This window comes from Zootoca vivipara, chromosome 14 (genome assembly GCF_963506605.1).
Source record: "Zootoca vivipara chromosome 14, rZooViv1.1, whole genome shotgun sequence".
Classification (NCBI taxonomy): domain Eukaryota; kingdom Metazoa; phylum Chordata; class Lepidosauria; order Squamata; family Lacertidae; genus Zootoca; species Zootoca vivipara.
Window position 1 is genome coordinate 27,407,697 of NC_083289.1, and position 14,713 is coordinate 27,422,409.

Below are 14,713 nucleotides of genomic sequence, written 5' to 3' on the forward strand. Positions count from 1 at the left end.
TGCCCAGAGTGGTTGGGGCAACGCATATAAGTAAATAATAATAATAGCAGAGATCCACAAACCTATGGAGATGTACGTAAGATAATAGATCTAATTTTTACTGTTTACAAAGCGCTGCACACCCGTTAACTTTGGAATTTTTTTGTTAGGATTTCATTCTTTTTTAAAAAAAGCTGGAGTTGTGGATAGGTGGTGCCAGATGACTTGCTGTCCCATTTCTGATTTTTACTTGAATGAGGAAATTCAATATCCTAAGCCATTAAGGAATGTCATTGGCTGCTTGGGGGTTAGTAGTAGATTTTGCTTTAGGTTTTAAGTTCTTGCTGTTCACCTCTAACCCCCAAACCAATGTCAGCCATATTATGCATGCAAAATCATTGAAAAATAAACTTAAAACAAAGGAAAATGTATAGTAGAAATAACATATTGTGCCCTTGTAATAACTAAACAGTGGGGTTAGTGGCATATATTCTTGTTATCAGTTTCAATCAGCGAGCTAGAAAAACTGGTATGTCCCATTACACAGTCCTTCTCAAGATAACATTCAGTCTATACTGATCATTTCTTTGAAGGGTTCCTTTTTAAATTACTAAGCCATTTGCAAAATGCCTAAATATTCTGATTTGCTTTAGACAATCTATGGCTGCTTTCTGATTTTTATTTTAATAGTCTGTTCATTTTTATATGTGACTGGTTGATCATAAACTATATTCATAATTAACTTCGTTTTTAAAGGCACCAAAAATGCACAAATGACTAACATTTTGAGCATCAGAAACCAGTTCACAAAAGGATGCAAAACATGACAGCCAGCGAATGAAGAATTAAGACGCTGATCTGAAAGTGCTCAAATCTTCATGAATACAAAGTAGCAGCAGCTTGTTGTGATAGCCAAACCCAGACTAAACCCTGCAAATGGAAAGTGCGCCAAAAATAATTCTTAGCAGATTAGAACTTGATACGGCTCAATAGCCACACCAGAATATAGTTGAAGCAGCTTAATTATGGTTTGGGCTGATACTTGAATTGACCAAGCACACTTTGCAGATATTGGACTAAGAAACCATGATTTGTGCTAACTAGGCCATGGCACAATGTCTGCCTTGGCAAACCATAACTACAGCTGTAGCTTTACCTCCAGAGAATGGAAACAGGGATTGCTGAGCACATGGAACATAAAAGGAGGCAGCAGTTTTAAGCTGTGTCTGCCTGTCCATTTGGAAAAGAATCAAAGATGGGTGCTTTTGCTAAAGGGGTGGGGGTGACAGATGAGGAAAATCTTAACAACTTTGGACTTTTCTTTATGCAAGTAGGAATTCAGCAGGAGTAAGTGATGGAATACAAGTTTGTGTCCTTTGCATTTTTTCAATGATAGTTCTCAAAATGCCAGATTTGGCCTAAATGATTTGTTCTCTATAACAAAAGGAAGACCTTCCCATACTACCTTGTTTAGTTATTCCAAATTCAAGAAAAACAACAACCCAACCATGTCAAAAGATTGAAATCGCAACACCGTATGACATTTACAATAACCATAGTAGCATTTTTACATTTCCACTGAAAAGGGACAATGGGAATTAAAAATCAGACTTGCACCAACTTACAAAATGATACTTTAATATGTATTTACAGAGCAGCCTGCAATGGTTGATTTTAGCTGTCCTAGGTAGGACTGTAGTTTTCCCTACAATTTCTAATAATCGTTGTTGTAAAAGCTCATATTCTTTCTTCTTTTTCTCTTCAGTGATCAGACATCACAGAACAGGCAGGTTTGTAATATGCACTGTGTCAGCTTCACTAAAAGCAGTGGGGTTTGTAATGGATTTTTTTTAAAAAAAACCTGGAAATGCACAAATGCTTCAGAAAGGTACTCTAAAAAAGATGCTGTACAGTTTTTCCTTCAAGTCACCAAAAAATGTCTAACTATTTATTTGGTGGGGAGAAGGTTCTACTCACTTATTTGTGCACTGCAGAAAATAAAGAATCTCTCTGTGCCTACCTTCCACTGAGGCAGGTACATTTTGCTCCCATCGCAGCTGCCATTATCGTGCTGCTGTCATCCCACTTTTAGCTGGTGCCTCTATCAAGCTGAAGAAACTCAGCATGGGGAGGTGTCCCTGCAAAGCCTCCGCGGTCAATTTCTGTATTCAAGTGTGAACAGAAAGAGTGTGCATGGGATGCCTCTTCCTAGAGACCACTGGGAAAAACTGCTGTGGCTTGTTAGCATCGGTAGGAGCAATAAGGGAGTGTTTCTTGGTTATCACTAGATGTATCTTCCTTTAAAAAAAATTATGTGGGAAATTTAAAATTTAACGTTTTCAAAATCAAATGTATCTATATCCCTATTTTTAGCAAAACAGGAAGGGAGTGGGGTCACTTCTCTGCAAACACATACACATTTATAATTATATATGTATATGTATATATATATATAAATATAAATATACACATACATATATATAATTTATTATACATACATATATATGTATATACACATTTATATATATATATATATAAAATTAGTAACATTATTTACATTTTATTTCAATAAAGACGTTAAGACAAACAGCATAAAGATGTTCAGATGCCCTAAAGATAAATACATTTCAGAGATTCTCATTAAAATGAATTTGTAGCATTTTCCTGCAAGCAAAATACCTTTAGCATTCTAGATAGCAAATGCCTTCTCTCTCTCTCTTTCTTTCTTTCTGCAGAAAATCCACCAAAATTTTGTTTCAAATGAATAATGATTTTCCACAAAGCAGGCTTGCTCTACATGCTTACTTTTTTTTAACAGTTCAGTGACACAATGTGTGCTAGCTACATATACAACAGATAATATAGTAAGAAAACACTCAACCTGATGAAAAGTTAAAATCTTCATTAATACATTGGAAAAAGTTGACATAACTCATGCCTTTTAAAATCAAAAAATACAAAAATTAAATGTTTTCCTAAAAAGATTTTCCTTATTTTAAGGACTCATTTGAAAATGAAGCTGCGTGTAATTTGTACAATAAAATTGTACAAGTAAACAGGTAATATACATAAAAAATTAATTGACATACTTCTCAATTATCAGTTGTCCACCTTTAATTTCCAATACTGTACTTTCTTTAACAAGCATACAAAATATCAAACTTCTCTTTAGAAAAAGTGCCATTCTGCAACACCCTTTACACAAAAACAGCCCGAGCCTATGGCATGTCAATGCAGTTTAGAGGCAAAGCTTACTAACTTTTACAAATTTTTCCCTTCCATAAAAAGCCTCCTAAAAAGGAGATTACACTCCATTAAAAAAATATCAGCCTCTTTGTACAAGCTGCATTAGAGAACCAAGGCTTGAAAACCATTTCCATATAGCATAGAAAACCACTCTGATAGCATATCAGCTGCACTGGTGGCAAAGGAGTGTACTGAACCACAGGGTTATGCACAGTTATTGTGGTGGCCCTGTCCCTGCTAGGCAAGAAGTTTAGCGTTGATTGTAACAAGCTGCATAGCAGAGAGACCAACCCACGCAAGACAGTTTCAAATACTGAACTGCTCTCCACAATAATTCATTCTTGGAGGACACTGAAGGCAGAAGTAACTGAATTGCATTAGACCAAACAAGCTCTCCCCAAGGACTTGTATTATGCCCAGTAGACTCTGAGGTATTGATCCTTGTCCATCAGCCATGTGCACCACCACAATAGATCATCTCTGTCCAGAGTACATGCCATCACAATGGTTTAAATATTCTGAATATTAGTAATTCTTATATTTTTTCTTATCTAGCCAGTCTCTTGATTTTTTTTGAAAATTTCCACTACAGTAGAATATTACAGAAACAAAAAATATATATTTAAACACAGATTTCTAAATGAAACTTACATGGAATAAAACTAGATAATATTTTTAAACAAATATACAGTATGCAGGCAGTCAAAGCAGGAAAATGGCCATTCAATTGTATAATAAAAAACTAATAAAACTTGGCTATTCCCAGAAAAACTATGAAGCCGCCTCAACTAAAAGGAATGCATAATGAAATTCTAAACTCTAATACAAGTCAAAAATGTAAGAAGGTTATAAACCTTAACAGGAAAAAAAAACATTTACTGGCCATTCCTGTTGAAATGAGAATCTTAAAAGTAACACAAAGTGGCTATAAACCCACTTAGAGAGCACCAAACAGAGAGAAAAGAAAAAGAGTCCATTTTCAATCTCTGTTATTTCATAAAATCCTGTGTGTGTATTTATAGGTCAAACTGCTGGTGGCAGAAACAGAATTCTTTAAAAACGGCAGATGTCCTGTACATAAAAAAATTATTGGAGTTGCACTAGTTCTAAAGACGCTTCTGTTCTAGCCTACCTACTGTATGGATTCCATTTGGCGAATATTTATTATATAAAGTTCTTCTGTAACCCTTGATTATTGTTGGGCACCAGAGATAAGAAAAGCGAGACAGGGTACAAAAATGCAAAAATTTCAACAGTAATGGCAATGTTTTTGTTTTAGTCCAAAAAGAAAAAAGAAAAAAAAGGTCCTGCATTTTCTTCTCCTTCAGCTACCTGGCAAAGCATTGGTGTTTAGTCAGGGGGTAGTAAGTCGTGCAAGCGAAATCTGTCTCTGATGTGAGGTCGAACATCTTCATTCTAAAAAGAAGCAATGAAAGAAAAACCAGTAACTTCCATGTCTCACATGTAAGAAGCGGCTCCACTTGTAAAGTGTATGGTAGTTCACCACCACAGCAGAAGAAAATATGTCAACAGAGATTCTAATTTTCAACTGCTCACCTGCAGCTTTCCACAACTCCCTTTTACTCAATGCTATGCCTAAACCTACTTCTATGAAGAATTTCCAAGTACACTGACTTCTTGCATGCATGTAAAATCCAGTGAATGATTTCACTTTTGTTCCTCTCCAGCCCAATTCCAGAGACTAAAGGCAGCTCCACTACTCTAGCCATCCTCTGCAAAATTCCACATTGCTCGGCCTCCTAAAAGCGTTCAACCTTGAGCTTTGGCAGACTTTACATTAACTAATGCAGAAGCTATAGCAGGAGTGGAGAACCTCCAACCCATGTGCCAAATTGGAACCTGTGCTGGGCAATTTAAGCCAGGCAGGCTAGAGGCTCCCCACCCCACCCCTGCTCTAGCTTCTTTTCCCCAAACCACACCAACCTGCCCCACACCAAATGAGACATGCAGCATCAGGTGTGGGGCAGGTGCACAAAGTGCCAAACCTTAGAAGTGCATTCCTGATTACTCCCATCATTAATTGGTGAATGGGCACTTAGAGCAAGCCAAATGGGATTGGGTGCACTACTAAGTTTCCCATGGGGAATTCCATAGTGCAGACAACCCCACAAGAAAGCAGAAGTCTATTAGCTGACGTATGCTAACTTCAAGCTCCATGGGACTTGTTGCACTACCGAGCTCCCCAAACGGAACTCCACAGGGAGTTGAAGGGGCTTGCAAAGAGCAGAGGAAAAGCTCCTTGCAGGAAGCCCTGCTAAGTGTTTTGAAGTGCCAGTGATCACCTGATCAGTGGTGCTGAAATCACTGCACAGAAATATTTGCAAACCCTGCATGGTGATCTGGAATCCCAAACAATGGTTTTTTAGGTATGGCTTTTTACATCAACACCAGCTTCCTGAATTATGCCCAGAAAGCAACAGAGGGCCACTACACATGTAATGCTATCAAGTTTTAAGAGGAAAATTATATCAAACGATTAATCACTGAAACACATACCATTTCTACAAGTTTCTCCAGAAAAGGAATCAATTTTAGGAGCTCATTGTCATTTTTATCCATGAACCAGCTCTCTATAGGAATTCCATTTGAAAGCTAGAAAAAGCAAAATATCAGAGAAAAGTTTAATTATTTATATGTTTTTATTTATTTAAATTTATTTAAATTTATAAACCCATCCTTCATTCAGCTCACAATGCATATTATAATTTAAGGTAAAGGGACCCCTGACCATTAGGTCCAGTCACAGACGACTCGGGGGTTGCAGCGTTCATCTCGCTTTACTGGCCGAGGGAGCCACCGTTTGTCTGCAGACAGCTTCCTGGACATGTGGCCAGCATGACTAAGCCGCTTCTGGCAAAGCAGAGCAGCATATGGAAACGCCGTTTACCTTCCCGCCAGAGCGGTACCTATTTATCTACTTGCACTTCGACGTGCTTTCGAACTGCTGGGACTGAGCAACAGGAGCTCATCTTACTGCGAGTTTCATTTTCGGCAATTCCCCTATGAGTCCAACTGTCCCCAAATATGAAAAACAGTAATGGTGGGAAATAAGTTGGAAACTTCAGTGCATCTTGCTTTACTACAGATTGTAGCCACAATCAATACAGTGCAACTTCTATTTCTGTCAACAGATCATATCAAAACTTTGTTTCCTCTCCATTCCAGAGATTTCATGCTTAATGCTGAAACAATAACTGGCCCCTAATCCAGGAAGGCATGTGAGGGCAAATCTCTTAACATGACCAAAACTAATACAGGATAAGGTCAACAGTGGTGTCCTAACTCTGATTGAACCACATAATTTTACATAAGCACACTTTTTCAGTATTTATCATGAAATTTTGTGGTAGCAAACTGCCCTTCAAATTGTAAAGTCCTGTATACATTTTGTGGTGAATTAGGTACTTGTCCCCGCATGCAAAAACAAAAATCATGCTTTTTTACTTGCTGAGGCGACAGATGAAGTTACGTTAGCATTTGTTTGGTCTCCAAAGCCAGCTGCGGAGAAAACACTCACCTGATAGGCAAAGGCTTGTGGTGAATTGTCAATAATAATAGTTTTTGAGAGATCTCTACCAAGGATATTTAAATCCTTTATGTAGTTTCCTTGTACACAAACACAATGCTCACGGAAAAGTCGATGCCTGTATTTGGTTAAAAGAACACATTCAGATTACATGAAGAAAAATGTATATGAAGAAAATGCTGTTTTTTACAAGATTTCCTCTCTTTCACGGGATTTAATGTTAAGAATTGTCTTTTTATTAAATGGTAGTTTTTTGGTGTGTGTGGTGTTATATCTGTTTGAAAAATAGATGTTCAAAACACAGCTAAAGGTTGTTGTTTTTTGGCTGAAAAATTGGTTTTTTAATTATCTGCAGTACAGTATATTTACCCAATATATATATAGCACGCAAAACCAAATAAGGCCTTGTGTTCTTAATGATTAACTTGACCAGGAGGTGGAGCACCTGTGCTGTTAACTATGGAAGAAAATCAGGCAATGATGAAGTGTTTTTACAATGATCCCGTAACATTTGGAGAGAACCCAAAGACAGCCAAGCCTCAACTGCCATCTTTCACGCACAAGTCCATCAGGAGAATTCAGTTGTTGTTCTTATGTTGTTGTAGTTTTCATGTTTGAGCCTAATTTATTTGTACTGATTTAATTTTTACTATCATCTGCCAAAAGAACTTTTGTTATTGTGTGGGATATAAATATTATGAATAAATAAAATAGGATGGCTCATCTTCTGGGTTCCAAACATCCAGCCGTGTCTTCCTTCAGAATAGTACACACTATCAGGCCAACCGACCCCTCCTCCCAAGTTTCTGTTTTTCTTTCCCAATATTCCAACATTCTGTGGCTCCTGGACACTACTGAGCATGCCCAGCAAACATTTGGGAGTTTTTCTTTTTCGCTTTTAAAAATGTTTTGTACTGCTGCATACCTCGGGGTTCACCCAAGCGTGCCGATACCTCCCTCCTGTTCCTCAGTAGCCCAATTCTGTCTGCACTCAGCCACATGAGTTCACTATTAGAAGGAACAAGTGGGACCTGCAACAAAATGTTGCATCATTAACATGAGTGCTTCTCTTCAGACTTCTAGCCAGTCACATATTTTTCCCCAGGATACTAGGTGCTGCTAGGGACTCAAGCAAGTCAGTCCATCTCACCCTCACCCCCATTCCAGGCCAACTGAATATCCTATTTTTCATTTACCAGTACACTCCCTCATATATGTAGGAATCGCTACCTCATTGGCAGGTAGCCCCATTTTTCTCCCATGTGGGCCTTTCAGGTGATGCTGGACTCCAACTCCCAGCACCCCCAGCAGCTAATCAATGGTCAGGGATGATGGGAGTTGTAACCAACCACATCCAGAGGGCCCCCACAGATTTCCCACCCCTTCACTAGATCATCTGAGTTGCCACCACATATGTGAATAAAATGGATAATAAATCCTCCAATAGCAAACTCAAGGGGATTGAGTGATGACAGGGAATTGGGAGCCAAAATGGAGTCACTGAGAATCAAGAGTAATATTTTAAAATGCTTAGTGAACCCTAAAGTATGCAGAAATACACTTTTAAAAACACCCTCACCCCGGAACATAGAGTCCAATGAGAACTGAGCATGTCACCAGTGCATAGCTGCCAAGTCTCCCGATTTCCCCGGGAAACCCCCGTTTTTTAAAGCCATTTCCGGCTTCATCCCGTACGGCGAAATATCCCGTAATTACCCCGATTTCTCGAGACTGTGCCCGTCTTTGTGAATGTGGTGCTCTTTCCCGTCAACCAACCGTACCTCGTCCACCTCCTCAGCTCTGTGCCCGCCCCTTTCTCTCCTTGTGATTGGCCGCCTTGGCAGAGTCTCCCTCAGGGATTGGTAGCCGGCATGCTAAGGAGGGTTTGGCTGTGCACTGTGTAATTAAGTTAGTGGGGCTGTCTCAGTACGCGCTAGAAGCGGCGGTGAGCTGGTCCAATCTCTATGGAGGTGACGGAGGGAAGCGCTCGGTGGCTGCTGGCGGGCTCCTCTAGCAGCAGCAGCAGCAGCCTGTGCCTCTCTCTCTCTCTCTCCCCTCCCAACCCTCCACCCCCTTTATCGGTGGATAATGTTCAGAGCCTGCTTTTCAAACGCCCACTGTAATAAAAATGATCTCTTGTAAATCCAAAATGATCAATCTCTTCTCCCTTTCTTCTTCTTCTTCTTCTTCTTCTTCTTCTTCTTCTTCTTCTTCTTCTTCTTCTTCTTCTTCTTCTTCTTCTTCTTCTTCTTCTTCTTCTTCTTCTTCTTCTTCTTCTTCTTCTTCTTCCTGTCCTCCTCCTCCTCCTCCCTCCTTTATGATCTCCTTTCTGCAAGACCCGGACGTTCAAGAAGGGGAGGGTGTGTGCATGTGCGTGTTTTGGGGTTTTTTTTGCATTGCACCGAGCGCACTTCTCCAGGTCTGGGTCTGTCCCGTCCCCCGTCCCTCGTGCTCAAGCTCTGCTTCCCTGTCCCCCCCATCAAACTCCAGGATTTCAGTTTATTATTTTATTACACCATCAATGCTCGCCCTCCTCCTCCCCAGCTGCTGCTGCCGCGGCTGCTGCTACAAACACATCCCTTTCCAAGCCCCCTCCCCTCACTGTGCCTTTTTCCTCTTTATTAATGTAATATTGGGGAAGGAGAGGAGATGCCCTCCTCCCGGGGAGCCCCTTCCACAGGGCCCCTATCCCCCCGCCCGGCGGCAGAGGAGCGTGTGCGCTCTTCGGATCGGCTGCTTTTCTGTCCCTCTCCAACGGGCTCCCCCCCCCCAGCTCAGGGAGGGAATGGGTGGTGGATTCCTCCTGAGGGTGGAGGAAAGGAAAAAAGCCAGCGGTAGCAACACAATCTTTCAATCTCGCCAGCCAGCTCGTGCCAGGGAACTTAAAGGAGTTCGCGCGCCCGCGTGCGGGGGTTTTTCGCTTCAAGGAATGCAAGCGAGAGAAGGGAGCAGGTAGGGCAGCAGGGCTGTTGCACCCCTCGAGGCGCAGGCAGAATCCGGGGAGAGGAGGCGAGCGGGATCGCCTCTGGCTGAGAAGGCTCTCTGTGTGGGTGGGTGTGCGCTCGCTCGGCGTGTGTGTGTGTGGCGCACCTCTCATCTGCTGGCTGCTCCTGCTGCTGCTGCATTTGTGAGCAGACTGAGAAGGGAAGGAGGTGAATGCCGGAGGTCCTTTCCGGAGCCTCCGCGAGGAAAAGGGAAGGGGGCTGAGGGAGGAGGAGAGGGCTGGCTGGGTGGCTGGGCAACCTTCATGGAGCCTCGGCTCCTGGGCTGGAAATCGGGCAGCGCTGGCACCGGAAGTTGCTTCTACGCAACTTCCGGTGTCGGTCTGCTGTGGTCCCGTATTTTTCTAACCCAGACTTGGAAGCTATGCACCAGTGGCCACTGCAAGCTGCTATGGAATGCTGACATAATTTGGTAAAGAAAACCAGGAAATGGAAGGCTGGGGTGGGTAGGAATGGAACCAACTGGCCTGCTTGAGCCCCTCAGAACTTGGAGGAAGGTATGGCTGGCTGTCAGGTGGAAACCCTGAACATGAGCACTCAGTAAGGCCTGGGGAGATAATGCAGCATTTTGTTGCAGGCACCATTTGTTGTTATACTGTTCAATGTTTCCAAGGTTTCAAAATAGCCTGTTGTCAGCGTTTTATCTTCACCACATGCGTTTCCATGTGTATTCAGCTATGATAACTAAAATGCACTCAGGTTCTATATCATAATGGTTTATGCTGCAATTCTGATAAAAAAAGAAGTAACAGCCACCACTTGGTCATCAAGCTTACCTGACCAGTTGCTTTTTGGGGTCTAGTATGTTCAGCAATTTGTCTGCATACACCTTCTTTGAAGCAGTAAAAAGAATGATCTGAAAATGAAGGGAGGGCACTGTTATTATCTGTTCTACTGCTGAAGGCTACGATAATCATACAAGATCCAAGTTAAGTCCCTTTACCTCATAGATTTGGGACATACGCTCCAAAAATTCTCTGAAGAATGGTCTTAATCTCACATAAACCTAGAACAAAAAGAAAAAGCAATTTTAAAATACAAAGAATACAATAGGGACATTTTGCTTCAAATGGCAGGTGTTTCTTAAACTATAGTTGGTGGACAGTCCCACAGCAGTGAAAATTTACAGTAAAATACTTATTATATTCAGTAATTGAAGAAGAAATAGTAATGCTAGATAGGTGTAAAATTCTTATTACTGTTTGCTTGTATAATTGGAAAACAAAACAAAACAAAACAAAAAACAACCCAGTTATTGTTTGGTTCATATGTTAGTTTGTCCATATGTTTTATGATAAATCAATAAAAATTACTACTACAACTCACTCAAAAACATCATCTATTGCACTTGATACAAAAACATCATCTATTGCACTTGATACAATGACAATTGTACCAGGCAGCATATTATTATTATTAAGAATATTTATAAACCACCAACACATAAAAAGTATCAAAACAGTGTACAGTAAAATCACCATAAAAGTTTTAAAATCTTAAAATTATAGAATCATAAAATACAGAATACTTTGTCTCACCAAAACTGTATCAAATTAATTTTCTACAGGCAACAAAATACCAGGATTCTAGGTGCCTGTCTGATTTCAATAGGAACAGTGTTTCAAATTACTGAAAGTCTTTGTATGCTATTTCAGCATGTTCCCCTATACTGAAAGCCTCGGTATGTGGAGAAACTAAAAAAGTATGGGATAACCGGGACAATCGGGAAAGCTTCTCCAGATGAGCACAGTATGTAAGGAACAAGGCAGTCCCTTCAGGTAACCAGGTCATTTAGGTTAATACACCTTTTTAATACACTGAGCTTAGTTCAATTATGTACTGGCAGCAAGTGCAGAGCTTTCTTCATCTGTGTAATATGCAGTGTTATGCACTGTGTAATATGCAGTGTTCCAGCAACAATTGGGGTGCAGCATCCTGCACTAGCTACAATTTCTGAACCAACATCTAGAGTACAGTAGTCCCAAACAGAGTGTGTAGTCCAGTCTAGAAGGTGACCAAGGGCAGTACTACTGTGTCCAAACTATCCCTCCTGACATAAGTGTGTACAGGATGGAAGCCTTAGCTGTACTCTGTAGCTTCTACAAGAATGTCATCAGCAAAGATCCCTGTTTAAATAAAGCAGGGATGTGCCACCATGTAGCTCACAAAGGACACATGTGGGTGATTAGCAGCTGCATGCCTGTGGGCAAGGCTGGTGTTGGCTGGGGCTGGAGAAAAGGAGAGATGAATGAAGTGCACCCCAGTGCCCAACAGTCCTAGAACTTTTTACACACCCACACTGACACCATTTAACCTCTTGCAGCATCAAGTGACAAAGGACCATTTCCCAGGTTGCCAAGTAAATAAAGGTGAGAAATAATTCCAAAATTCTGTATGAATTTTAGTAGAAAGGACAAGAAGAGAGGGAGAATAGGTGGAGCCCAGGAAGCAACCCCTTCCCAGACCACACAACTTTTATATCATCTGTGTCCCAGTTCTTTGCATTCACTACTAGTCTACCAGCTCCACTGGCTATAGAGTCTTGATGGAAGGGGACTGCTTAATAAGCAAACCTCATTGAAAAAAGGCAATGAACCCTGCCTACCTCCTCTTCCATTCTCAATGTAATCCCTTACTAAAAATTCCAAAACAAAACCAGAAATTGTTCTTTTGCAAGAAGAAGAGGACGAGGCAGCAGCAGCAGCAATAAGTGCACAGCAGCTCCCTCCTTCTTTCCTACAATCTGGGGCAGGGGGGAGGAAATGACAGACAGGCCAGAGATCATTGGAGGAGGAAGCTGTGCTGTGCAAAGGGTGTCCCATCTTCTCCAGAAATTGACCACTTTACAACAGCTACAGGCAGATGAAGAGGCTGGAGGAACTGTTATACAGTTTGGCAAAGCTTGGAAAGGCTTCTCCTATTTACTACCTCTCCCCATATGAACTGAAACAGACCCTACTATCAAAATCTGAGGCTCTTGTGTGCCTCTTCCACAAGAGGTCTGGAGGGTGGCAACACAAGAGCAGGCCTTTTCTGCAGTGGCTCCCTGCTTGTGGAATGCTCTCCCCAGGGAGGCCCACCTGGTGCCTTTGCCTCATCTTAGGCGCCAGGCAAACACATTCCCCTCCTCCCAGGCCTTTGGCTAATTGAAACGATCTATGGCCTTTAATGGGGTGGGAGGTATTGCTTTAGTTTGTCACTATATTACGTATTTTTGTACTTTTATATTGTAAATCGCCCCGTGGTCCTTAGATGAAGTCCAAAAGCGACCTATTGCAGCAAATTGGGCTCAAGAAATGGAAGAGATACAGTAGCAGATGCTTTGCTGTTCATCTGCTTTGCTGCCTGGGGCAGGTTATTGTGGGAAGGGCCACCTGTTTTGTATGCAGAAGGTCCCAGGTTCAATCCCCAGCATCTCCAGGTACAGCTGGGAGAGAAAATACTGAGTTCAGCAGATGAACTGTCTCAATCTAAGTCAGCTTCCTATGTTCTGGTGTTCCCAGGTTATCCCCAGGCGCCTTCCTCTCTATGTAAACTGCATGCCCCAATCTGGCAAACAGCTCTTTAGCAAGGTATGGGAAGAGTGACTGTGATGTGGAGGAAGGGATAACTTTCCCTGAATACCTTCCAGTCCATCCAAATTGTGTTCCCTCAGGTGGGTGGGGGATGAAATTCAGCAGTGAGGGTGGATTGAGTGCCTGTGGTGAGTCACACTGAAGGGCATGAGAAGGTTGCTCTCTAGTGAACTAAAGAGAAGCCTTATTCACTGATGAACAATCCCTTCACCAGAACCTCTGCAAGTGCCAATACAAGTTATTATACCCAAGTGTGTACTGAGGACTGACTCATAGAATCATAGAGTTGGAAGGGACCCCCAAGTGCCATCTAGTCCAACCCCCTGCAATGCAGGAATTGGTTTCCATCCAGAAGAAGAAACAATATTTGGCTGCAAAATTGACAAAGAAGTTCTTGGGTTCACATTATTTCCAGTTGGTGTCAATAATTTAAGACAGCTATGTAAACATGCGTAACTGGCTGTTGTAACAGAATATGCAAAATCTTATTCAAAACTTGGTTCAAAGAATTTATCAGATGAACAAAATCAACATAAGTCAACAAAAATGGCACACCCACATGTTCAAAATATCAACAAGGATTCAGTCCAAAATAAATGAAGTGTTCATGAAGTAATTCATGTGGAGATAAGTCAATTCAAAAGTACTTTCGAAGCAGGAATAATATTAGAATTCCACAAGAGGAGGTGTACATCAGGTGTAGAGGTGACAACAGTATATCCAATTGGCAAACAGGCGTGGCAAACCAATGTCCATAGACAAGGTTCCCGGGTTATGTCCTTTGTTTCGCCCCGGTTAGGCTTCCTCAGTAGATTGCAAAGATAGAAACGCATTACACCTAGAGCTTTGAGTTTACGTTTCTATCTTTGCAATCTTCCAAAGGAGCACATGACAGATAATTTAAACCCCATCTTGATTCAGTACTGTCACCACAGGCCCTTGCAATCAACAGAAGATTATCATTAAAAAGGGTGGGGAGAGCAAAAGAGTGAACTTGCATGGTCTCAGTCATTCTTAGTGCAGTTAAGTAACCACTTGAACCTTCCTTCCTATTATTATTAATTAAATTTTTAGTCACCTGCTCCAAAGCCTCCTGGTGACTGACAATAAAATAGTTTAAAACATCAAATAAGCAAATACAACCTGTAAGATAAATACAGCATAACCAAGTTTTTAACAAAGCAACAAACTAATAACAAAATCCGCTCCTCAAGTATGGACACAACCCCCATTAAAATTTTAAAAATCGAGCTACCCTGGCAGATAGCATTAAGGGCACCAACAGAGAAGAAGATACTAAACTGCCTGGGAGGAAATAAAGGTATGCCTGCTGCCACAAAGACTAGTGCCAGGAGAGCCTCTCT

General features: G+C 41.3%; 1 protein-coding gene across 2 annotated transcripts in view; it reads right to left on the reverse strand.

The window, feature by feature from the left end:
- Positions 1 to 1,596: 1,596 nt before the first annotated feature.
- CTDSPL2 (CTD small phosphatase like 2) overlaps positions 1,597 to 14,713 on the reverse strand; it is a 51,174-nt gene continuing 38,057 nt past the window's right edge. For both annotated transcript variants that reach the window (XM_035131873.2, XM_035131874.2), the window contains 5 exons: positions 10,718 to 10,780; positions 10,551 to 10,630; positions 6,764 to 6,890; positions 5,743 to 5,838; positions 1,597 to 4,641 (listed from right to left, as the gene is read on the reverse strand). In XM_035131873.2, the coding sequence (XP_034987764.1) occupies positions 4,576 to 4,641; positions 5,743 to 5,838; positions 6,764 to 6,890; positions 10,551 to 10,630; positions 10,718 to 10,780 (432 nt within the window). In that variant the 3' untranslated portion in view covers positions 1,597 to 4,575. The remainder of the gene's footprint in view (positions 4,642 to 5,742; positions 5,839 to 6,763; positions 6,891 to 10,550; positions 10,631 to 10,717; positions 10,781 to 14,713) is intronic.